This window comes from Neospora caninum, chromosome XI (assembly GCF_000208865.1).
Source record: "Neospora caninum Liverpool complete genome, chromosome XI".
Lineage (NCBI taxonomy): Eukaryota > Apicomplexa > Conoidasida > Eucoccidiorida > Sarcocystidae > Neospora > Neospora caninum.
Window position 1 is genome coordinate 639,238 of NC_018397.1, and position 25,251 is coordinate 664,488.

Sequence of the window (25,251 nt, forward strand, 5' to 3'; positions counted from 1 at the left end):
GATATTACGCTGTTTCCTGCCTGCCCTTGGAGCAGCTGCCTCTTGCTTCCTGACACTTTATATACTTTGTTCTTTTGCGGGCCACCAGTTCTCGGCGTTTGACGGTGCGGGCTCCGAAACGCGCAATCACCTCTTGCTTCCCGCCAGTACGTGCCAAGCGAATGATGGACACCGGTCACCGAAGGCTGTTTTTTGTGTGTGTGCTTTGATCCAGGATCTGCTGGACTTGTTGCCGTCTCCGACCGAGCTGAACCCCAGCAGTCAGAAGCCTTGAACCGACGATGTAGGAGCTGCCTGTCAGTGAATGAGAGAAGCGGCGCCTGAGCCGGCACTGATGTAGCCTCCCCTGCCCTGTGTGAACTGCTTGTATCTTCCACTTGTGGGCCACGCGGTTGATGGGCTCGGAGCAGAGCTGTCCGGTAATGCTGCGCCTGTGCTGCTGGTGCATTCAACAGTTTCACGTTGGAGTTGTACGTCCCAGGAAGCTCAGAAGATGTGCAAGGACAGGGTGACATGCCTGCATTCAGGTCTACACACCACCTCTTCTGTTTGCCCCGACATTGCTGATCAAAACGCCCCAAGTACGGGACATCCGTTTCTGTTGGAGCCTGCTGGTCAGTCTGCCGAATGTTGCCCGTCGCGATCCGAGTGAGTTCCACCTGTTCGAAATATCCTGTGGGATCTGCTGGCGAGGATATGCCATCATCGAAAATCTCTGTCTCTCTCCGCATTGGTCGTTCACTAAAGTGAAATGCCGCGTCTCCCCCTGCAGTAGAGAACCAGCCACAACGGCGCCTGAAAGCTGTGCAAGTGCAAAACTCCACTGACAAGCCGTATGCTGCAGCTTCGTTGTCGATCACCTTTCTGGAACAAGAGGAGGAATCGCGCACTAGTACGCGCTCGAGGAAAGAGTTATACATTAAAGTTGCTAAGCCGGCATGCTTCAGACTTGTGACACAAAGTGTTTGGCAGAAGCGGCAACAGGCGATTTGCTATTCCCACCCCCGCTGTGGTTCTGTCGTCGAACCGGCTACGGAACGGTGGTTACAAGTCTTATGACTGCTTCAAACATTTGCAGTATTGTCGGCTCAGCGGATGCTCAGACCGTGGTATTTCAGTAGCCCACCAGCGACATCCTCCTCCGACGGATCACAGCTGACTCTGTGTCCACTGGAGGAGCCTCCAATGACTTGCTGGACGATTATCCTTGTCTGTGAAAAAAGCTCCGATGCCTGTTTGCCATGCCGGTTGATGGGAGACCACCACAAACACCACAGCACAAGGCTAGTGCATGTTCATTGGGTATCAAAAATAGTCGTTTACTGAAAAGCACTGCTCATATATACCACATCGGGAAGGGCACGCCAAACGCCAGGTCCCGGCATGACAAAGGGTACTGGAACGAAAGAAATCCCTGTGTTGCCTAGGATTCAGGCGAACGAACAGAATCCGAAACACTGCCGATGCACTGTTCCTACTGGCAATCAGCCACACCGTGGTGGCTTGCACAATTCAGCTGAAGGGAAGTTGACTTATCACGTCACGTGATTAGTTTCGTTGTCGACAGTGGCAAGGGTGCTTGATGCTAAACTCCCATGTTGCGGGGGGTGCTTTTCTGCTCTAACACTCTACAGGCTGCTTCTGACAAAAGCTGTAATCTAACTCAAGTTGCCGTCGCCAGACGGACATGCAAGCTCCCAAGGTAGATATGCAGATACAACCGCCCAACTGAAACATGGTAATTAATGAAAATCCTAGCTCAGAAAGTGTGTATCACCGGCAGCGTGTTGTCTGGCGCTTATGCTGCCTCGAACACAGCAGCCTCGCTTATTCAAGTTCATGTCTGCTTCACGGAATAGTTTTCTCCAAAGGCTTACCTGGATGTGCAGAGTATCAGCTAAGCTGTAGATGCGCTGCCTAACTGTCGATAACTCCGCTTCACTGGAAGGAGCGGTCATTGGGCTGGTGCCAGCGGTGGTACCGTCTGTTTTTTGTTGATGCCCAGAAGTCTCAAGAGGATGCTCCTTTTTCCTATTCCCCGTCTCCAGTGCCGTGTCCTTTCCATCTGCTTTCGGTGGCTGGTTTTCTTCCGTGCGCAGATGGCAGGGGACACCGCAGGAGAGGAGGTCGTGCACGTTTGTCGTCGGTGCACCGGCTGCCCGAGTTTGAAATTGTCCATTCTCTTCAGCGTTGAACATGGGCCTGTCGTGGTTTGTGTTGTTTGTAAGAGCGAGTGAGCTTGTTCGGGATGCATGGGGCTCGTATACTGCTGCCGTTGGCGCCCTAGCTTGTCCATTCTGCACTGTTATCCGGGGAGGGCCTACTGCTGTGAAAAGTGGTTCTTCAGTTACAAGCTGGCCTGTACCTTCCGTCTCCAACGATTCTTGAGTGTCGCGGTGGACCTCCTGCTCAGAGGCCTGGTTTGATATGAATAAGCTGGTGGAACAGCTCTCTGACACTTGAGAGGGTACAGCTGTCACAACCTCACTGGACGCCAGCTTCCCCTGCTGTACAGCAGGGGCGGCTTCTCCCAATTTTTCCTCCCCGAGCGAGGTTCTCACGACAATCGCAACGTCTGAGGCATTATGAACAGGACACTTACCGGCAGAAACACAGCCCCTCCGCCAGTCTTTGTGCGTCTCCTGGCTGTTACTCCCTGCACCCAAGTGTCTCAAGCTCAATTGCTCATGCTCAGCAGGCTCCCGACAAGAAGGCAGTAACTCGTGTGACGCTTCATCTGCAGTGGGCACCTGAGCACCCCATTTGGGAAATTGCTGCAGGGCTGCCTGTGCTGCCGATCCAGACTCCGAATTTGCATGCTCCGGTTCTGTCGCTTCCCCAGCGGCTACACCGTCGCGCATTGCTGCTCGGCCGGTGTCATCTGACGTCGGTTTAGATCTTCTCTCGCATGAGTGATCCCTGTGGGTCCGGAACGGGCATTTCCTTTTCACCGACGAAGCACAGCCTCCCATTGTGACCAACGCTTGCGCTTAGCGTTTGCAGACCAGGAAGCACAGAATTCAACAGCTTCGTGCCAACGAAATTATTCTTGGTTCTTGAGCAATGGATGTGCATCGCAGACGACGTAACTGCCCCTCGTATTGCAAGCCTCTGTGTCTGTTTATCAAGGTACTTTGACGGAACTGACGAGGTTTGCCTTGCTGGTACGCAAACAAAATGCCTAACGGTATGCTGCGGCGGATCGCAATTTCCACTGGGCAAAATATGTTTTATGCTGGACAGATCTTGCTCTGGCCTTAATTCACGAAGTCATTTATTCGCGAGGCTTGCAAAGAGAGGAGAAAAGAGTGTCACAAGTTAGAATCTCGTTCCCTCCATAGAATCAGAGCGTTACTTATCGATATCGCGCAGACTGACAGCTGGCAAGGCGCTGTTTCTAACAGGATTTGCCTCAGAACCTTTCTACTTGTAGCCACGAGTCTTTGTGCCCCATTGACTGCCCAGCGACGGCCTTCTCCACCGTTCTTTCGCATTTTTGAGACCAGAATCCCTCCCTACCGGCGGATACTCCTCTCTGAGGCAGGCCGAGGATATCGAAAGGTGTGTCGTCCCAAATCACGCCTATTAGTAATGTGGGTAGGGGCTAGATCTTTGCAGATCCTTGCTCCAGTGCGTGTGTTATGTCAAAGTGAGCTCAAATTTTTCTTTTTCGATTATGAAGTAACATTTGGAGACGTCGCCACTGCAGCCATGCCCGTTCCTCGCATTCCAAGGATATGTTGACGGACACGGTGACAGCGACCTTTCCGATATGAGAGAGACCCGGCCGTATGATTGCCTCGCATGCAACGACATTTCTTGGCATATATCTGCACACGATGTATTCATAAGATCTGGTTCTTCTTTCTCAACATGGACACCGTCGCGTCACAGCTGGCAAGCCATGTCGGTATTGACGTATTCACGTGTGAGCTCGAGGGCGAACAGGTGCTCTGTTGAGGATTCGCCTCTTACAAGAACACTACGTAAACAAGCTCGAGCAGCTTAAGTCCGCCCAGTCACCAGAACAGAGGCTTTCGCCTCCCGGAAAAGCCTACGGTTTACATCATCAGTCAATTGGGTGATGGAACGAATAAAACTTCAATTATACATAACAGTCACCTTTATAAACGGATGTTGCTATGGGTCTCCCGAAGGGGTGATGTTATCGCGAAAAGAATGAACAGCTTATTGCAACAACAAATAAAGCCAGTCCTGCTACGCACGCATGCTTGAAAACAGAGGACGATAACGCCGCGACAAGCTTGCCCCACTTGCGGCTTCAGCCGACAGCCATTGTCCAGGCCTAGCGGCGGCGTAATGCTCGCTCATCGACCGTTGCTAAGAGTCCTTAGACGTTTCTACGGCGCCCGCTACAAATTTGCACGATATGACACATTTGAGGCTAATGATACACTAGTGTTACGTCCAGCGAGCAGGGGACCCCAAAAACGGTTGCGCGCTGCACGAAACGGCGGCAGCCACATTGCGGAACTGCGTGGTTTGTCACGCCGGTGATAAGGAACATCGCTGTCCATTGTTGCGCCCATATACAACGCAATGCTTTCAGGACAGCAAAAAGGGAGCAAGGAACAGTATGCATTACCTGCAGCTTGGTGTGCATTCTGTAGTAGGGCTCACTTGCCTGTGATTATCCAGATCCGTGGATGGTGCAGCTGCCGGTAGCCGCTCGATCATTTGCCATGTCTGGTGATTTCACAATGCCCTCATTGAATGCTGTAGCTTTCACAAGACGTGCCTCAGAACTGAAACCTTCATTACCAGACCCAGGTTCGGCTAGCGCTCTATTTCTCATGGTTGGGAGAGCTGCATTGCACCGAAGAGGCCCCCGAAAATCTCGTTTTGAATAGACGAAAAGGCAATTGGACAAATAACACCGCACCAACGACAGGTCAATGGGAAAGGCTAAACCACAAGTTAGTCGTTGTGGGCTGCCCGGGCTGCGGTGTCGACCTGAAGACGATAGTATCTAGCTACGCTGTTCTGGCGCAGTGGACACAATCCACAACAGATGAGCTTAGTTAGGCGAGCCCATCGGATGAGCCAACTTCATGCTAGCACAGACGGAAGTCAGACTGACCTCGCCCCCTTCAGCTTCACCAGAGGCAAATGTTTTCCCAGGCGATGCCATGAACAGATATTATCCAACTGCTCCCAATGCTGTTGGACTGCTTTATCCAACGTGGAACCATAATTGTGATAAATGTGTGATGCTTCACCTGCATCAACCGTGAAAGCGGCCGCCACGCTTTGAAGCAATAGAGGTGCTGACGGGACGGCGAGCGTCTTTGAAGCCAATGGCAGAAAACGGCGGCTAACTCTTTGGGAATTTCGCAGGCTGTGGAGAGAAGCCGTCAGCTCCTCGGTGGCACGCGAGTACTGAAAAAAAACACCGGCTTTTCATTTTCAACCTTCTTCCAGTACAATTCGTTCAGTGATGTGTACAGCTGGGGACAAAAAATAAGGGATACAGACATTAGCAGTGCAATGCAATGCCGGCCACCGTCGTGTGTGCAACTCGTCTGCAAACTGTCCATCGGGATTGTAAGCCTTATGCTAGAAGCAAGCACATTGGATCTAAGAAATCACCGAGAGACCACTTTTGCTAACTTGACACTGCGGCGCTGATGTACCTTGTTGTTTCAGCGGAACAGACAGGCCATCCACTGTTAACCATCCCCGAGGAACGCAAGTCTCTGTCTTGCACGACGAGACGGTGACATAAAGAACCATAAAATTTCAGGACCGAATGAAGCCGTACACCCCTGAACGCTTAGATCTACTTATACGGTTCGATCACATCCTTATCTCGTCGCCCTCGACAGAGCGCGGAAGAAACTAAGGGCTACTTCTCAGAGGGAGTGCCTTCTCCCAGATGGCCCAATATGCCGTGTCAGCAGTGCTCATCATACTCCTCCAGGTGACGATAATGGCAAACTCCTGAGGTCGAAATCTATACGGGGTTGCTGTCGCTGAGCGCCGTCGCGGGACAGTCGAGAGTCGCAGCGGGAGACAAACGTGGCCAGAAAAAGGTTTGGCATTGGACATCCCGCGAATATCTCAGTAGGTTTAAACTCCATTTTACCAGAAAACAGTAAAAAACCATATGAATCTAGTGCCAATGTGGTCATGCCAGACATGGCCATCAAGCACCATTCCCGTCTCCTGTCCCCCCTCAGAAACGCCATTTTAGCCAGTGAAAAGGAAACATGGTCCGTTACCACATGACGTATTTGACGCTTCGCATCAAAACACAAGCCGCAGTCGCGCGGTGCGCGACTGGTCTCAGGCGTGCCCCGAGACTTGGAATACAAGTCTGGCATAGCCACGCAATGGTATGCCGGGGGCTGATCAGGAAAATGATGCGACAGATTCTGTATTGAGAATACATTATATGCCAAGCGGAACAGCCATGGTAAACATCTGTCAGTACGAGAGACGCCTGAGCTGTCGTAACACTGGAGACATTTCATCCAACTTGAGTCAGCGCGCACAAAACATGCGACAGTACGCAAGGCTGGACCCGATCAGGGTTCACGCCGAAAACAGGTGAACGGGTGTTAAATGTCTGACACCACTGACGCTCGTCCCCCCGCGCGGTGACGTTCACCATCTCCGGCGGTGCCTCCTAGAAACGCCTCATCAACGTTTACTTCTCTCTGCCGCCGGTAGTACACGAAAAGCAGCAGACAAAACAAGCTCAAAAGAGCAAACCCAACGGCCATCATGATCATCACTGAAAGCAGCAGCGGGAAGAAACACACAAACACAAGCATCATGACTGCGTGGGAGACAGGGTCAGTATTTGGGCCCGAGTTCTCGGCACAAAGCTGACACGCATTTGATCATTGGCGTCAGAAGGGTGACATAACCTTGCTATTCCACTGCATCGAGCTTAGTTTTCAAAAAACTTGCGGTACACCGGATCCATAACTGCTGCGCTATCTCAGGCCTCCTGTGACAGATTCCCTTTGACAGGAGAATTTGGCGGCAGAATATTTCCCTACTCATGGACATCGCGCCAGAGACGTCTTCGGACATGCACCACCCATGCTCTTGGCGTCCTTACATATGCTGTCACACCGACCGTTCGAACAGGACCCCGTTCAGATCGTTTGATCCTGAACGGCTACCGGGTGAAATTACCGACAAATCGACTACTTAAATTGAGCGACAGTCCGACTCCCTTGTGGAGCCCGCGGGATGCGCTCTGGCAAAGACGAAGCTCAGGACTGTTCAACCAGTGAAACGTGGTGCGAGGAGCTGCGGCGACTCAAAAGTGCCCCTGTGTGTGGGGACTGGGACCGCTCTAGAGAGGCGTAGCTGGAAATCACTTACAGACGCGCCAGACTTTGTTGACGTATCGAAGTGTGAAAAGATAGGTGCCAGACCACAGAGCGAAAACTGCAAGTACAGTCGCAGAAACATCCCACAGTTGTTCGTTTCCCTCCTCGAGCAGCCGAAAAATTCAGAAGAGGTCAGAAGCACGGGACCAAAGGTCAAGCCCTGACAGGGACTAGGAGACCCGATTCGGTTATTCCGCATTGCACATGCGGCGCGTCTCTCGATACTCGCACTGCATGCCAACAGAGTCCGCAGTACGATCTCCTGAGAAATCTGAATCGCCCCCGATTCTTAAAACTCTGAGGTGAGGCGATGTCGTGGAAAGAAGGTACAATCGGACGAGACGCTTGCAGTATTCGGCTGAAGTGCAGTGCTTGTCACTTCTTGAAAGCAGAGACAAAACTGCGAGAATGCCTGTCTGATCATCCAAACTTTTCCTTACCTCCGCTCATGAAGAGGGTCATGTAATAAGTTGTAGGAGCCGCCTCGAGAGCGACCGGATCATCGCTGAAGACAGCAAGCATGACTGAAAGAAATTCTCGAAATAGAACGAAGCCGCTTGTCATGTCTTTCTTCCCTCGGATATGTCCAACGAAATTAACTCGCAAAACAAAGCTAGGATTCATCGGAGCTGATGTCTTGCTACGGATGTAGTCCACGACGCGGGCGCTGCGAGAATCCCGACGCCGTTTGAGTTCAGGAGAGTTTATATCGAACAGCGGCTGAACTGCATGCAGCCTGACGTCGCAGCTATCGCTCTTCGAGGCGGGGACCTACACGGGGGGCTCCGAAGATAGCAAGAGGTACAGTGTGCCTTTGAAGGGGTACCGAAGGCCCATTCGGATCGTCGTGATGAAAAACATTGTACTGCTGTACGATATCATTACCATGGCCTGAGAAAAACTCAAGATATATATCTCTCCGACAGATATAATGCATATGCAGTTCAGAAGCCTGAGACCACATAGCACTCTCTCAGAAGGAACGCCTGAGTTGTCCGAAAGCCGCAGCCGCCAAAAAACGCAACGACGTCCCAGATATATATATATATATATATAGCTAAAAATCTTGGGGTGTTTCTGTAGGATACTTTCTCGCACCCCCTCTCCAATCACCGGTTCGGAAGCACGTTTCAGCATCTAGGACAAGCTACCACGACTGCAAATATACAGCAGGTTGTCTCACATCCGCCTGGATGCAGAGAGCGCCAGCTTCTTTCTCCTCTTGAAAGAACACGACACCAAGACACTACGCGAAACCGTTAACGAGCTCGTTTTGGACCATCCTCTCGTGTCCCGTTTTCCCCATCTCTGTGGACAGCTCTGAAAGCTCCAGGGTAGACTTACGTAAGTATCTCGGCCTTGGTTGATGAGGAAGAGAATGGAAAGGAGGACTTGTGGAAGATCCTCGATAACTCGCATCAGCAGCTGGTACGTCCAGCACAGTCTCTCGAACATGAACAAGACCTGCGCGGAGAGAGGCCAACGAGCGGTCGCATCCCGTGGCCAACAAGGACAGAAACGCCTCCACCCAGTCGCTGCCCGTGAACGCGGCTTTCTTCCTGCGCATCGATGCTTCTACGTTGAGAGGGTGGATGGATGGACACCGCTCGTTCCCCTTTGCGTGCATGGATGCTGCATGAAATGGCCCCTGTGAGCGCTCCAAAACGGTCCATCGCGTCGCGCCCAGCATCGTGTACTCGTGTCACACTCATGCTCACCTCGGGAGACTCTTCTCCGGCCCGCCGAATCTCCTTGAAGACAAGAAGTGGGAAGAAGAGAGCGGAGGCTGTCCAACAAGTACGCATGGCAGGCAGAACGTCGGCTGGAGTTGACTTTCTGGCAGTCTCTGGTTGGTGTCTACCAAATCGGCGGCAGGCGAGTCATGACCGAAATTGTGTCTCTCACAACAGATCCACGCCTCGCTGGAGGGACGGCGTTCATAGATTCGGGTGTACCCGCTGAATGGCTGTCAGAATCGACGAAACGCCGTCTCCACCATGCGGAGTTTCTCTTCTGTGACGCGAGCGGCCTCAGCCACACTCGGGAGAGGACCCGCCCTGCAGCGGGCCCCACATGTTAATCGCGGCAACAGCGTCGACCGCCGGTCGTTCTGGTGATGCAGTATCCGTTCTTTATCGCAGGTGTCGCTTCTCAGAACCAGTTCAAGAAACCTCAATCCTCTCCGGCTATTTTTTCCGGACCTACATTTCTGAGAAATGCGGTTGTAGATGAGAAAACGGCGGAGAGCGTAGGCGCAGCAGGAGATTACGTAGGTCGTGACGAGCCACGCCATGACAAATTTGGCGCTCTTGTTTTCCCGCCAGTGAAAGCCTCGATGGATGGCCCAGGCGACGCGAACAAGGAAGAAGAAATCTGAGACGACGTAGACAGTACGCAAGCAATAGTCACGGCCTCCTTCCCCTCAAAGGCAAACACACATCCCCTCAGCCACCGAGTTATTCAGGTCCAGCCCGCTGGCTTTCCACACGACGTATGGTGAAGTTTCTACAGCGCGCATCCCCACATCCTCACGTGCAATACGCAGCAAGCCACAGCGGAAACGCCTTGCAGATTTGTAAGACTTTGACGGGAGCTTCAGATCAAATCGATGATCCAGACAAGTCGCATGCCTGCTTGGGGTACTACACGACTAAGAGGGCAACGCCTGCCACACTTCCTCAACCCGTCCACGGCTTTTTGGTAACTAGTGTGTGTTGACAGATTAAGACGCGGGGGAACAGGACTGTGGGGATCTGAGACGGCGTGTTTTGAATGTCATTACCGTTGACCATATCGAAGTGTTCGAGCGCTTCGATCAGCGTGAGCCGGGACAGCTTCTGCTTCACGACATCAGTGGAGAAGAAGCTTATGAAAAGCAGCAACACGTATTTGGGACAACTCAAATTTTTTATTTCAGCCGCAGCCAACGAGTGTGTTCTGTCGGAAAGGAGTTCCTCCTGGCACGTCGCAGTCTGCCCCGCAAATGGCTGCTGAAGCTGAAAACAACAGAACGGATCGCTGAAGCTTGCAAGTGAAAAATTAGGGCTTGGAACGCTCTTCCTACCCACGTATCTCTCGAACGTGACCGCATGCACGTCAAACACACCCAGTGCGCTGTCTCGCTCTTACCCGGTGCTGTTGGAGAAAGCTGTCAATCGCAACGGAGGACCGTCGTGCGACGTAGTTCCACAGATTGGAGGCGCGTCCTGACAGGCTGTAAACAACACACTCCACGCCGCAGCGACGCAGCCTGCTGTGTCGCTCGCCCTTGCGCAGTTCATGGCTGCCGCACTGTTTGCTCGCCTGCCATCCTCTTGACAGGCAGAACCCGAGTCGTCGAGTCCGCATCCTAAGCACGGAGCATCCCTGGAGAGTCCCGTCAGCCGTTCTTCCACTTGGTGCGTTTCTGTTTGCCATGTCTTGCTCTTTTTGTCCGTTCCCTTTGAGACTTCAGTGCCACTGTTCGGCCGAGGCAGCCGCCTTGCACTTACTTGCCCGGCATGAAGTTTCCAAGGTCGGAAAAGATGTCCACGTCCTCCTGTCGATCGTAGTGAGAGTCGTCGTGGGCTGCACAGGAGAACGAAAGGCCAGGGTGGCAGATGAGAGGCACGTCGTCTGGCCGTTTTGCGCCAAAGTTATGCGAGGCGCACCAGCAAAACGGTAACTTTTGTGGCGTCAGGTGTGCGAGAGTGAAGCCCGCGGAAGGTAGGGCTCTCTCGCCAGCCGTCCCGTCTAGGGAAAACGCTGACCGTGACATTGCTTCCTGCTGCTGAGACCAACTCCCGCAGTCGGCTCCACAAAGCGATCTCTCTAAGGACCGAGATGCACTGACTGCAGAGCGTGTTGTCTCCTATCTGGCTGCGCGGCAATCAGCTGCTGACCACGCAGGACTCAAGCGCCGACAGACGACAGTAACGCTTGAACGACTTTTTTGCGAGGCAAAGACCCTGCGCCACCAGGAGGACACCCGCCACCCCGCTCAGAAAAATCTTGAGACTTGGCGAAACCCCGCGATTCACGAAAGCTTCCGACTAGGCGTGCCTCCCCCAGCAAAAAACGCGAGCTCTGCGGAGGAAACGACGACAGTCCTCCGTAAAGGCGAAACAACTGATTCACTAACCAGGTGCTGAAGCAGAGAGGGACTTACACCGGCCAGAATCATCCGGCGGGTCTTCATTATCGCCGATAGTGCCGAAGTAAGAGGCGACTCGCGCTACACCGGGCGGATCGACAACCGTGGAACAGTCAGACGGTCCGGCTGAGTTGTTCCGATGGAAGGCCTCCATCTGTCGGCAAACGCGAGAGTTGCAAAAACGGGGAGCGGAAGAAATGCAAGACAAGAAAGACCACATTCTGGCGTCAGAGAGAGAATCACGCCATTCCGGTACGGTTCAGCAGCATCGCGTAGAGCGGCTGGCTAGATGTGACGGCCAGAGCCGTTTCTCCTTCGGGCAAGGAAACCAGGTAGGCTGATCTGCATGCGCGCGCGACTTGGAACTTCTTCCAGAAGGTTCACGCCTGACAACTCTGGACAGGCAGCAGTGAATAGAGAAGGTGGAGGAACAAGTGGACTGGGGCCGCGTGCTCTGCCGCGCAGAGCGGTTTGTAGGCAACTGAGCATTTTCAGAGACAATCGGTGACTTTCTTTCGGCAGGTGGGGCATTTCCCACTTACGCCTGCGACTGAGGGCGTGTCAGGCACGTCTCGAAGGGAGAGGAGCGGACTATCCGGCGCCTGTCCCTCTCTCATCGTGTCCGTGGCCCTAACAGAAGACTTGCAACAGCCAGTCGCCGACTCCAGCGTCCATTCACCTTTGATTGACAAGCGAGGCTAGCTCGGCTAGCCTACGGGAACGTATGGATCCCGTTACGCGGCTTCAATCGTCTACGGGGGAACGCCGCGAGAGCAAGTGTAGAAGAGGTGCCCACCACGGTCCGCCCGCCAGAGGCACACGTCATTCCTTAGATCTCCTTCTCTCAGTCAGTGCTCGTCTCGCCTCCTAGATGGCGTTGAAGGAGCCCGCCCTCATCCCTACTCGGCGGGAGAGCAAGATGGATTTCTAAACGAGACTGAGCGCCCTACGCAGTTGAAGTGCCCGCTTCGCGGCGGGGCACCGCGGGCCCTTAACCGTCCTGTTACAGGAAGTTGCGGCGACACGGTTTTTCACCGAAAAGCGCCAGGAGCACGCGACTCTGCACAGAGGATTTGTCGAACAGGCGCATCAAAAGACGAAAACGCCGCAACTTCCAATCAAGCGTGTTCCGGCAGTGTCATGCAAGCGTGGTCACCCGGTGACGTTGAGGTCCCGCCTAGCTAAATGCCAACATGGTTGTAGGCGCAACCTTTCTGGTTTCCTTTTTCTCGCACTGTGTCAACCTTCCAGAAAACGTCTGACCGATGTAGACTCGCCGTGGAACATAGTCACCAACGGAAAAGGCGTGGTCCCAGCGATCGCGTGCATGCGGTGACGCCCCAGCGCCGAACTGGGCATAAAGCTACCCTGTGTCCTCGTTGCACAGGACACCAGGCCAGGAAAAAGACACCGCAGGAAAAGGAACGGGGGAGAACCGAAAAGCCAGCGAGAAAGAGCTTTGTCCCATTTCATAAAGTAGAAAGACGAGTCGAAAAATGGGGATGTAGCATCCAGCGCTGTCGAGAAGGACGATCGTGGTACCACAGAAAACCGTGGAGATGCCGCCTGCGACTTCCCACCGCTGAAAAGGACGCGCCGATTTGACAAGACGCGGTCCGAACCTCCGGGCTCGTGACGAGAGCATCGACAACACCTGCCGCGTCACTCGAGACTTTGCGTTTTTTTTCCTCTGTGGGGGTTGGGAGATTTACAGCAAGTACAGAAAGGTGCCAGACAGTCTGTGCAGTGGGAAGCAAAAGAAACCAAAGAAAGAGACTCCAGCTACTCACAGTCAAACGAAGTTGACACGATGAGTGGACGGGGAACACCGGGTGTTGCATAGATGAGCTGGGCAGATTTGATTTCTCAAGACGATTTTGAAAGAACAGTCGAAGGCTGTCGCCCGCGAGTGCAAGGCAAGTCTCCAAAACCACTTCGACAGGGTTTTCCAGGCTGCTGCTGTATAGCGTAGGTGTCTTCGAGCGGCAGGCGCTCCCTGATCACAACTGCGCACACCTGCGATGAGGCGTGCGAAGGACCCTGACTCTTTCTTCCGTTCGCCTAGGCTTTTTCGAACCCTTATCAAATTCTCTGCACGCACGCCACTTGCTCACATTTCTGCCAACTCTTAGAGGGAGGGCCTCCCGCGGCTGTGTGGTGCGATCCAGGACAAATCCAGCGACTGCTGCGAGTGACAAGACGGCGCCGTTCCTCCTTCTTCCCTCTCAAAATATAGTCGTGTTGCCTTATCTACGTGTCCAGAGAAAGTTGCAAATGGCCCACTGGTTCGTGCGACACAATCCCACCTGGAGCAGGGACGCTTGGTAACTCTCACGTCTAAATGGACGTGCGGCCGTACGATCCTGTAGTTGAGCCCGGGACAGAGCAACTCATTTCTTCACTCGATTGCTTATACCTCTTCCCCAGAAGCCTCCCGCGCCCTAAAATCGGCAGACACCAAACGCTCTGGAGGCGAGTAGCCTTCCACATGTTCAAAGCTCGCCACACGCCGTCCTGCTGATTGGTGACTGCCTCCACTACACAACGCATGTTTGATTTTAAAGCCATGACCTATATCTGCTTAAGTTTTTGTAGCAATGAACCGGGGTCCTTGTCATAATCCGTCACTTCCGCCGCGTGCCGGGCCTGATAAGGTCCGGCGCTGCTCGATTCAGGAGAGTAGGCTCGGAGAAAGACCCCAATGCTAAACGTCTATCGTACTTAATTGTATTAATCTTCTTACAAGCGGTTTTCGCGTTGACGGAACTTTCACACCCAGATCCAACTCCAAACCAGTCAACCGGTTCGCCTTGTACGGTTCGTACCTACTTGACTCCTCAGTTTAAGTTAAGGAGTCCTTTGTTGCCAGCTTGTACCGTCGCCACCGCTGCGGTAAGTGGTCGGCACGGCAGAGGGCCTTCTTCTTCCCCTCGTTCCCTTATCCCAGAAAGCAGGGGCGACGTCTCGCCCTCGAAAGTGATGCCACTGATCTTCAAACGAATTTCGCCTTGAAAAAGGGCGTCCGATATGTCGCGTTACGTCAAAAAGATCTGAACACTGAGCGCCCTGATTGTACTGCCTACGAGAATGTGCATGGAAGTAGGGCACAGCCAGGTTCGGCCGTTGTCACGCTTTTCGTTTTTCCTGCACAGCGTAGGGGCTGCTTCCGGTGTATTCACAAGGGCCGACAGTCCCTTCACGAAAAGGCTAGTGTCCCTTGACTGGCATTGATACCGCCTGCAGAAATACGTGGCTGAGAGAGTGCACGAAGAATCCATTTCCTAACACGACCCAGTGATACAGACGCTACTGTGGAGGGAAGTGACAGGCCCCAGAAGGTTTTCTTGGTTTTCTTCAAAAACCTTTTCGACATTTCCCAGGGTTGCGGCCAACGCTATACAGTCGACGCGTATATGCGTCCGACACAGACTGGTTTACAGTTCTTTACAAGTTGCTTACGTTAGTTGCACGCACATTTCGTGTAGCTTTCTTGACGAAATCCCAGATGATACGATTTGTCGTATACGGGTCTTCGAGCATGCAGTTGTGCCCCGTGCATGGAACAACTTCTACCTCAACCGCTGGGCGAGTCGCCTTCCCCTTTTCAGTTGCATGAGGCTGTTGAGATGCACTGCCCTGCGTCGCGTCGTTGGGCCCCAAACTCTGTCCGCCTTTGGACGCATGTCTTGTTTCTTCTGGCGCATGCGCAACAGTTATCTCCGATAGCATTGTGTGATCCGCGCCAGAGTGAGGAATGGCGCCTTTGCTCGTTTCCGCATGTTTCTGTGCCCCGCGTATTTCTTCAGCGCCGTGGGTTCGCTGCTTCACATTTGCGCATGTGAGGCCAAGGAATTCTCTCTTCAGAACCATCGCGTTGTCCTTCATTGGGCACACAACATCTTCTTCTCCCGTCAGCAACAGAATCGAAGGCCGTTGAGTAGCTTCGTGATAGGCTCGAATACCTACAGCGTGTCCACAAAGCCAAGCACGGGCATTGCCAGAGTAAGGAAAGGAGACACTCAGTGCCGAAGAGGGACCGAGAGGGGCCAGATTTGCCTTTCACAAATGTTTTTCAAACCGAATCTCTGAGACCAGCTCAGGAGCCTCGCTGCTCCCGTCACACACCTGACATCGGGAGTGAGGGCCTGCGCGTAGGGCGCTCGACAATTGCCCGCGCCCCCAAAAAGATGGAAGGCTCCTACGCGAGAGAACTTAGTACAGGCGGAGAGTTTGTCGAGCGCCTGGATTCCTTCATCAGACGAAGACCCAAAATGTGTCACAGTGTAAAGCCTGACTACCCCCTGACTCATCCCGCTTCGATCAGCGGCGAACCGGTTACAGTTTTCGCTATGCACTAGGCATTACGCATCTCTCCTCTCTGGCCTTTGCGGTTCATCCTCACTACGCTACGTCCCTTTCCGTTGTGGAGCGACAAATGGGGAGTGGGGAACCTGGAGCTTTGTCGTTCTCTTCGAGTCTTTCACTACAAATCCGGGCCCTGACGCTGGCTCACCTTCCTCGATGAATTCACTAGGTCGGCTCGTTTGCAAGTCTCTAAGGATGGAGAGAATAACAGACATGGGATTGTTTCGCGTAACACTGTCTTCGGCGCGCACCAGCCGGGCGTTCTGTAGCAGCGTGGAGGGGTGAAAAAGTTGCCGTTGTACTTGACGTTTGATGAGGCCTCGGAGCAATTCAAGGATCACGGCAGGCATGCACGGCAGGAGATGCTGAACGCGCGTGTGAGGATACGCCGCCAGAGCTCCTATCAGAACGATGCCACTGACCTCAGCGCTCCTCCCCTCCTTTGCAAGGTCTGCAAACAGCGTCAGTGCATAGAGCGCTCCCAGAGAATGCCCTATCAGCACAGCACGCCGGCGGGGTTTGCTGACTTCTCGTACACCTGATTTGTCTTCTCCATGCGGTTCTCCGTCGTTCTTGCTTGCCAGTCGTCCATTCGGTTCCCCATGCCATCCGCCAGGTAAAGACGAGGATCTTGTACAATCTCCCGGTGTTTCAAGATGAAGTTCCGCGCCTGTCGGCCCCCGCTCCCTCTCCGGCGTAGCGTCGAGAACTTCTGCAGCTGCGCTTCCCGTGCTAACAGGGCTGCTTCGTTCTATGGTCCTTGTGTCACTCATCGCGTCAAAGATCGCCTTGACGATTTCCCTCGTTCTGTCCAGAGAGACCATGCCGCGGTCAAAGCCGCCCACTGGGCTCTCTCCATGACCAGGCAGATCGACTGCAATACAGCGACATCCTCTTTGCGCGAGGAAGTGAATTTGGTGGCGAAATTGCCCCGCACGTCCTCCGAGACCGTGGATGAAAAACACAGTCGTGCGAAGCCCCTCGTGGCCTGGAAGGGTTGATTCTGCGTCGCAGCGCTGGGGCTGGGCGGCGCCGGCACGCTGGAGGCGTGGCGGAGAGTGACAGCGAGGTTCACAGAGAGGTGGTGTCCCGCACGACGGTGTTTCGCAGAGCAAATCGCGAGGCGCTTGGGAGGGACTGAGCGACGCTACGGGTCCAGAGCCTTCGACTTCAACGATGCGGATAGGAACGCCGTGAACCTGGCCGTACTGCAGACCCAAGGACTGTGCCTCCTCGTCGAGCTGGCGGGGACGGGATGTTGGAAGACACATTTCCTCCACGCAGGCCAGACGCGGTGTGGGGGCACTTGGCAACGATACAGACCATTCGGGGATTTCAAAGGAGCAAAACTGGAGGACGGCCCAGACAATGGTACCGAAGACCCTCGGAGAAATCGCCTGTTTTTGAAGCCACACTGTGTACGCAACAGATATATATATATATATATATATATACGTTACCACCGCTTGACCGGCGAGGGCGGGTACAAATACTCGGAATGTCTGTGTTTGCCCGAGCAAAGTTCGATTTGATTGCTCTGTGGCAGTCGTGTGAGTGCAATCGCCGCAAAATACAAATCAACTTCCCGAGTGTCGGAAGAATACAAAGGGGACTCCGTAGAAGAGCCGTTAGTGAGATTCCTCGAATTCCCCAGTGAAGCAGTGCACCCTGCTCCTTCACAAATCAAGGTCTAAGCAGGCGTTTCTTTTATGTGGTTCGTGCTCGCCGCTGGTCGGCAGCCGGGCCGTCACTGAAACGGAAAAGCCTGTCATCGCTTTTGCAGGATCAGAGGCACGGCATCGGTTGTCTCTTTAACGTCCGCGATCCTCGCTCTGGAACCAATTGTTGGCTGTTTCCTCGCGGGAGATCGAGAGGCACGGGTGGGATATTGGGATTTTCCACAGACGGGCAAAGATTGGGTCTACCACGGGAACTGAACGGTTTGCTCGGACCGCTATCACATCTGGAAAGCACTACCTCCAATTATATGAGTGGAAGAGGACAGAACGTCTGTTGAGTACCGGATTCCCAGAAGACAGAAGAGGCACGGAAAGACCGGTGTCTCGGGGGGACCCGGTCAACGTAAGAAAAAGCGTACACTGTATCCGTCCAGAGCGCCTCACCTTTATTGCCACCGAAAAAGTAGAGTACGGAAACAAAGGCAAAGTCGACAGCCCGCCGCGGGGCTCGAGCTCAAAAAGCTGTCATTCACCTGGTGATAAAGCAACGTTAAAAGAGTAGTCCACCCGACGCAAAATAAAGGAGACAGGCCGTCTATACGCGTGGTGTCTCGAGGCGAGGCCTCGCCCGTCCCCCGCATGCACAGTGCAGCTGTCTCCGTCTGTCCTCTCGAGCTTGTACATACATCGACCGCGCCGCTGCTCACGAGTTGGTAGTGGTTGGGTGCCTTTGACATGTGTTGCTACATAAAGTGATTACATAGTGTCCTGTCCCCCGATCGTCATCGATGTGACGTTCTTGGTGAGTACATTGAGTGCCGAAAGAGGTCCGGAAGCTGCTGGCTTTCGCTCCTGGACAAAAAAGCGGGGATACCAACGGACTGAGTTTTTTTAGACGAGCCGGATCGAGCCGGATGAGCCTAAATATGACACACCATGGAAACTGGCAGAAAAGCAAGCTGGGGAAGTTGGCCTTTTGCCTGCGTCGTGGCCCCAGAGGACGAGCGCGGGTTTCAAACTGCCGACGACGCAGGGCCGTCAGCTACACACAGGACTGACAGTGTGGACGTGTTGGAGGTGTTGACGCCAAACATACTCAGCTGTATGCTTCTATTGGCACGTTTGAAAATAAGCCGTAGAGTAGGTTGGTAGGATTTGTATTTCGTGTCTGTACCATGCAAAACGGTAATTCACCGCTGGCCCCCTGCTGTCCCGGTATTGATCACCTCTCTGCCGTAGCGTCTTTGAGCCTGCCGTGTCCCGTGTGTGTAAAGGAATAAACACATTAAGATCTTTCAGTTTTATTGGTGAAACTCTGCATGTGATTTCGGGAGCATCAAGAGCTTAACGCAGTTATCCAGAAATATTTGAAGTGTGGTGCCACTAACAAAACGTACGCCATACAACCACTTTTTGTGCGCCCGCGTCAGGCACGTTAGAGGAAGACAGACTTCCCGAGAAAACGACATTAAACACTACAGCATTGTTTTCACTCTGTCGCACAGGCTCTCCATTTACGAACTGACGACAATTCCCCCCGAACCCGCATCAACCTTTTGCGTACGGTCAACGTCGGTACAGTTCGGTGCTATGCGGGGTAAGGCAATGCGGGGTAAGGCAGGCTGACAACACACTGTCACCAGAGTGGGGCCGGGCTGATCCCAGGGTTCTCTCAGACTGCCTTTTTTAAAACTTTGTATTCTTGCCATTGGTGTAAGTCGCCTCTAGTAGGAAGCGTAAAGTGTGGGTCCTCTCCAAACCTGGGCGTCCGGTAGGACGCGCAAAATATATTCGTTGCTTCAGAGACGTATCGTTCACTCGTTTCACCATACGAAGACGTCAAAACACGGGGGGTGTGACCAGTTTCCACGGTAATGTGATAGCCTGATCTCTCGCCATCTCCGTTTCTAACGAGTACCGAAGACGGTTTACCCTCTCGACGTATCCACCGGTCCGCTGTGACCACTTCTGCTTGCACAGTGACGCTAATCGACTTTGCTGCAATGTCGACAACCACGCATGTAAAGTACTTCGGACGAGTGTCTCGTTTTTTACTTTGTTGTGTGCCGCCTTCGAGCTGCCGAGCTAGCGGGCATTTTCTATTTTTTTCAAATCTGGTTCCTGTTTTTCGTTGTTTTTTTCGGCACCATTTGAGTCAACCGTGTAGATTTGACATCCCGAGTACGGATGCCTTAACCGAGTTTTTTTCAAAGATGGAAAACTTACTTCTACTGGAAACCACAAAAAGCTCGTCTCCTGCGCTGAGGCGCGTCACCGTTTTCGCATGAACAACCGAAATTCGGTTCTCTTCCACTAAAATTGTGGTCCATCACCTTATGTTGACACCTGACCTTTTTTTCGTAATGGCGTTTCCTCTTGCGTTCTTTTTTGCCATCAATGATTTTTATGGTACGTAATGGACGGAAGCATCGCTGGTCCTGTTTTTTCGCAGAAAAAACGAATCTTGTCTTACAACTCCCTGGTTTTTCACTGGGTGTAAGTCTCGCATATCTGTGTGTATGAAGAAAGAACCTCGTCACTGAAAAGTTTTTTTCGCCCCCGAATTGGCAGTTTTCCTCTCTTCTAATGCTGCGCTTCTATGTTCGGCATATTGTGGACCCTCACGCCTCTCGCGAGGATTGTTCAAAAAAGAAGGCACACGGATAGTGACAGACAACGCGTTCCCTTTTTGTGCTGTTATGGCGGGTTCTGCACGCGGTGGAGCTTCTCTTCCTACTAGCGCAGCTTCGTTTTTGCCATCTACGACACCTCTCTCTCCTGACACTGTAGGGGCCTCTGTCGGCTCGATTCCAGGTCTTCCGAGGGATATATCGGAGACGAGAGTTAGGGGTTTGGAAGACAGATCCGGTGTCCTGCCGCAAACTCTTAATGCGCGAGGAGGGCGGCTGATTTCGGCTCGCGAGCCCTGCGTACCTAGTTGCGCTTCTGTAAACTATCCACAAAGAGAAGGCTCTACCTCGGGTTTCTCGATGGCCGCCTTTGGCCGGCATGACCCTTTGTCCTCGACTTCGGGTCACATGCAGAGTGGGCCACTCTCGTCTTCTTCTGGAGGGGTTCATCCCCCACGCAATAGAACTGGCGACCCTGACTGTGCAGCATCGCGTCCGAAAGCGGTAGACAAGTCATCAAGTTTCGAGATTCCCGATCTGAACAAGGAGCGAGAAGATAACGTTCACGTCCGCTCCCATGGAACCGGGAGGGCCAGAGGAGCTCCAACACCTTCCCCTTACCACGTGGCTCTTCCTGAATCTTCGTCTTCTTGTAGACAGGGGCGGGGAGGTAGCTTTGACTCTCGCAGTACGACCGCGTCCCCTGATTTCCCCCCAACATCAACAGGGACACAACCTCCTCGTCAGGGACGCCCGAGCGATGTGAAGTCGTACAATGCAGCGGAGTGTGCGGTTCTGCCCAGTGCTCACCAGTCTTTCGCGGTGCCTGTTGCCTCCGTATCGGGCCTCACTGAGTCTTCTATCGCAGATCTCTCTGACAGATTCAGTTCCTCTCGGAATCTCTGCGCAAGTGTAGGTTCAACTGTGGCAACAGTACCCCCAGACCAAACGCGAACCGTACTCACTTCCTCACACAAGACGAGTTGCCGTCCTTCTTCCTCGCACGACGTTTTCCACTCACCAAAAGCGGAAACTTTGTCATTGCCAGCGCCGTCGCCGGGCACGTGCCCTCTAAACGTTCTTCCAAACGGGAAGAGTCCAGTGGAGGGGGGTGGTGCAGAACAGACGGCTCGGGTGGAAGGAATGGAAGAGGAAGACGACGATCTTCTCGGGGATTCCTTTGTCGTTGTAGAAGCTGTAGAAGGTCGAGAGGAGGTTCCTGGGTGTGCTTTTTCTCCCCCTCCGCTGCGTTTCCCTAGTCACTGTTTTTCCGCGGATGGCTTATGGGACTCGGAAGGCCCTCACGGAGATTTCGCCGTGTCTGTCTCCGATCCGGAGACACGCTCTACGGGACCTTTAGGGAGGTTTACGCTCTATCTTGTTAGTGGTCGGACGGTCGCTGGAGCGCCTTTCGCATGCAGGAAACGGTACAGCGACTTTGAGTGGCTTCGAATGCAGCTCGTTCAGGCTTTTCCGGGTGTATTCGTGCCCCCCATTCCCCGGAAACAGAAGCTCGGAAGATTTGATAGTTCATTTGTGGAGAGCCGTCGTCAGGGTCTCCAGGAGTTTCTCCAGAGGCTTTTCCGACGTCGACACTTGGCAAAGTGCTCCGTCTTCGTTGGATGGTTGACACGGAGTCCAGAGGGAGGAATGGACCAATTTAAGAAGGAGGTTGCTGCTCGCCCTTTGGTGGAACAGCTTGGGGAATTTCAAGAGATCTTCCGTGCACAACTGGACGGAGCCAGCGGCCGAGGCACACGCGCTGAAAGCGACCGTTTCATTGTGTTCAAGCAGTTTTTGGGGAAACAACTAACCACTCTGGAAGAACTGCATCGTCATTTCAGTCGACTCGCTTCTCTCAGTCGTTCGCAGTTTGGTTGTGTATCTGCCTTGCAGACTTTACTGAGAGACGTATGCTCCGCCGAAGAAAATCTCGTGAGACAGATTCCGGATCTACCGATTCCAGCTGTGCGCTGCGAACTTGCCTCTCTCGTCTCTCTGCAGAGGGCGTGCTTAGTCGCATCGCCTGCACACAACTACGACGTCATGCAGCAGGTCGTGGCAAAGGAGTTTGACGATACAGAGTGCATGCTGGAAGCCGTTTCCGGGCTCGAGCGCTTAGTGCAGCTCAAACATCAGGCGCAAGCGCAGATTGGGCGCGAGGAAAACTCGCTTCGACACGTTCTGAGAAGCACTCGGGGGAGTTGGCTTCAGACCTTTGTGCATCGGAAGGACAAAGACGCACAAATCGCAGAAATCCGCGCTTCTATTGAGGCTCTCAAGCTTCAGGTCCAAATTCTGGAACAATGGGCGGAAGCTTCACGAGCCGTTTGGGTAACGGTGGAGATGCCCAAGCTGGTCACAGCGAAAAGCATTGCCTTCACTCGGGCAGCGCACGCATTCATCGATCGGCAGCAGCAGCAGTTTCTGCAGGAAGCTCGCATCTGGCAAGCTTACGGGCTCCGCACTGGCGCCTCGGCTGAGGCACTTTCGAGCCAGCCTACGGCACAGGCGAGAAGCCCCAGTGGACCGGACAGTGCGCGAAAACACTAGAGGGGAGAACCGCCCTGAGGAAGTGTCGCCATTTTAAAATAAACATGTATCCCAACCGATACGCAAGTGGTGATTCAGCAATGCTATCCGAGTTTCACTGCATTAAATTCACGGATTTTGACAGAGGATCTAGTCGCACACGGCTAGGCCATGTCATAGTTAGGAAGCTGCCCTTTGGCTTTTCCTACCAATTTCCGTATGTGTAGGGAAGAGACTTCATGCGTTAGTATTCCTGAGATCCACTGACGAGGGGGGCGGGCGTTCATTTTTCCGGGCAATGTCTCAACTTCTGTCTTGAAAAAACATGGGTTCACATGAAGGGAACCTATGACGCATGCTGATGGGGGGACGGGAAAGATGGAGCGTAATCGGAATCGCAAGTGAGGCTTGTAGTATGGTCGCATTTCTTTGACCAAATTTTTTACTGAATTCAGGGGACCCTTTGTTTTTTGGCGTCAATGCCTTTAGTAGGAAAACTCGTCTGCGGCGACTTTTCTGCAGTCGATGTATGAAATCGTTTGTTTTCTGTGCACCCCCTGGTCACAGATAGAGCAACGAGGGATAGCAACGTAATTAAACAAGCAAAATCGGGAGGATGCATTTGCCGCTGGTACACTACATTCTCGAGGAGTTGAGTGCCGGTTAACCAAAACAGCCGGGAGATGTTTGGAGCATATGTTCAGTCGCCATACCCCACAGACCATTCAGTAACTAACTTTAGTCTTGCAAAAGTGCCCGGCAAGCTGGTGTATGCCTAAGCGTCGGTGGACCTCCGTAGCTGATCTTTTGGGCGCCTGGATCCCCGAAAAAAGTATTCCACTCTGCCGGTGATGCGGAGTGGAAGATATGGGGTAACGACGATCAAATTAGACCAATGAGAAATCTGAAGTTTAGCTCTGTTTCTGTGGACGTTCACTGAGTATCAATTAGCTATAACTCATTTCCCTGACAAAGTACGGTGCGGAGTGCCGCCCCAGACGCCCAATGATGGGTGTCATCCTAAGTTTTTGTCTCACGCAACAGAAAATCGCTATTCAATAAAACGCCCGCAGCTGCCATTTCACCCCGCTTTATCAAGCGTCTATCTGCGGCGCTGATTTGGGCGCGGTTTGCTGAATACCGCTTTTCTCGAAATACTAGCGGGATGCTCCCGTGCGGCGCATCAGAAGGGAACTCAAAAATATTCATGCTCCATACGCCACAAGCGAGGGGGGTTTGTCCAATTTAAGCGATGCTCTCGGGAATGACAACTGGTTCGACACACTGGCAGGTTACCTGAAAGAGGGAAGAAAAATCGTTTAGCAAGAAACAGACTGCACTAGTAGTATCTTCCCCACTAGCGTAGTTTTCATCGGGGGCTGACAAAAACTGAGAGAGGGGCTACCTCCTGAAGTGTGTCACTACACATCGAGGACGACAGCCTCCGCAAGACAGCCACATATCATCGAAAATTGCTGTATTTGGCCTTTTATTTTAACTAATCCTAAAGGTGAGCGTCGTCGCTTGACATTCGTGAGAGGGATCGCCCTCTCACCTATTAATATCGAGGCGAGTCTCAGTCGCCAGAAAGGCAAGTCTCCAGGGTGGCTCACGGCCGCGGGCCGGTACGGTATTGGCACTCCCTTATTCTAGGTTTAAAATTGATGCAGTACCTGAAAACACAGTCGTCATACTCTGTGCAGTTCGACAATGCACTCAGAGGGTCTTGGCTGGATTTGCGAGCACTCGTGTCCTTGTCCTGAAAACGTGAGGCACCCGAAGAGACGATAGGCAGGAGGTGTCTTAACCCCCAGGGCGGCTCGCCGATTGGCATGCGCGTTCGAAAGTGTCGAGGGTCTCGTGTCTGCGAAGTCGCCCCTCCCCTAAGCAATAAACGGTCTGGTTTTGGGGGGCGTAAAGAGGAGCACAGTAGTAGGATTTTTACTCCGTCATGTTATTTCCCCTGTCTCCTCACCTGTTCCACACCGTAGACCCACTTCTTTTCCACAAGGGAAGAACTCGCCGTCGATAGGCGGCAGTCGCTCTTCACGGTGTACGTACACTTGCTCCTTGGGTCTAGGCGGCTGTGACCTCAACCACCTGAAAGGAAAGGTTCATTACTCGATTTCCTCGTTTGCTGAAGACGCCGCATCCTTGCCCGATTTTTTCCCTGCAACATCGGTGGACTTTTTGTTCGCTGTCTCTATTCGTTTATTTCGTCCTTCCCTAAATTTCACCCCCCTTTTTTCTTGCGTGTGCCTCCGCCGCGAAGCTGTCGAGGGCTGCGCCAGCTGCAGCCGCAAGAACACATCCGGTGTCTCGGCCAATTTCTTGCCCACTGCTGCTTTATCTCTCGTCCTGGCTGAAACGAAGTAGCTTTTACGCCGTTTACGCACGTTTCCATGTTTGCTAAACCTTTGTCGCTTTGTTAGTTCCTCTGTGTATGCCTTCGGATGTTAGCCAACCGGGTGCGCCGCAAGACACAGTGCCTTGTGCAACATCTCCGCGCCAGCGTCACAACAGCGTCGCAACGCTTGAAATCTGTT

The 25,251-nt window shown here is 53.1% G+C and overlaps 4 protein-coding genes across 4 annotated transcripts; 1 reads left to right on the forward strand and 3 right to left on the reverse strand.

Annotated features, from left to right (window-relative positions):
• Positions 1-1,754: 1,754 nt before the first annotated feature.
• On the reverse strand, positions 1,755-2,972 carry NCLIV_053960 (conserved hypothetical protein; the record flags this gene model as incomplete). Its single annotated transcript, XM_003884948.1, has 1 exon — positions 1,755-2,972. The coding sequence occupies one exon, from the start codon at positions 2,970-2,972 to the stop codon at positions 1,755-1,757; it is 1,218 nt and encodes a 405-aa protein (XP_003884997.1).
• Positions 2,973-6,581: 3,609 nt separating this feature from the next.
• On the reverse strand, positions 6,582-11,653 carry NCLIV_053970 (conserved hypothetical protein; the record flags this gene model as incomplete). The annotated part of the gene is made up of 11 exons (XM_003884949.1): positions 6,582-6,757; positions 7,360-7,425; positions 7,808-7,872; positions 8,143-8,258; positions 8,712-8,831; positions 9,086-9,153; positions 9,573-9,740; positions 10,150-10,363; positions 10,497-10,581; positions 10,859-10,934; positions 11,515-11,653. The coding sequence occupies 11 exons, from the start codon at positions 11,651-11,653 to the stop codon at positions 6,582-6,584; spliced, it is 1,293 nt and encodes a 430-aa protein (XP_003884998.1).
• A 3,290-nt stretch (positions 11,654-14,943) lies between these two features.
• On the reverse strand, positions 14,944-17,135 carry NCLIV_053980 (conserved hypothetical protein; the record flags this gene model as incomplete). The annotated part of the gene is made up of 2 exons (XM_003884950.1): positions 14,944-15,461; positions 16,013-17,135. 2 exons carry the CDS (start codon positions 17,133-17,135, stop codon positions 14,944-14,946), a joined length of 1,641 nt encoding a protein of 546 aa, XP_003884999.1.
• Positions 17,136-20,242: 3,107 nt separating this feature from the next.
• Positions 20,243-22,726, forward strand: NCLIV_053990 (putative PX domain-containing protein; the record flags this gene model as incomplete). Its single annotated transcript, XM_003884951.1, has 1 exon — positions 20,243-22,726. One exon carries the CDS (start codon positions 20,243-20,245, stop codon positions 22,724-22,726), a length of 2,484 nt encoding a protein of 827 aa, XP_003885000.1.
• Positions 22,727-25,251: the final 2,525 nt, after the last annotated feature.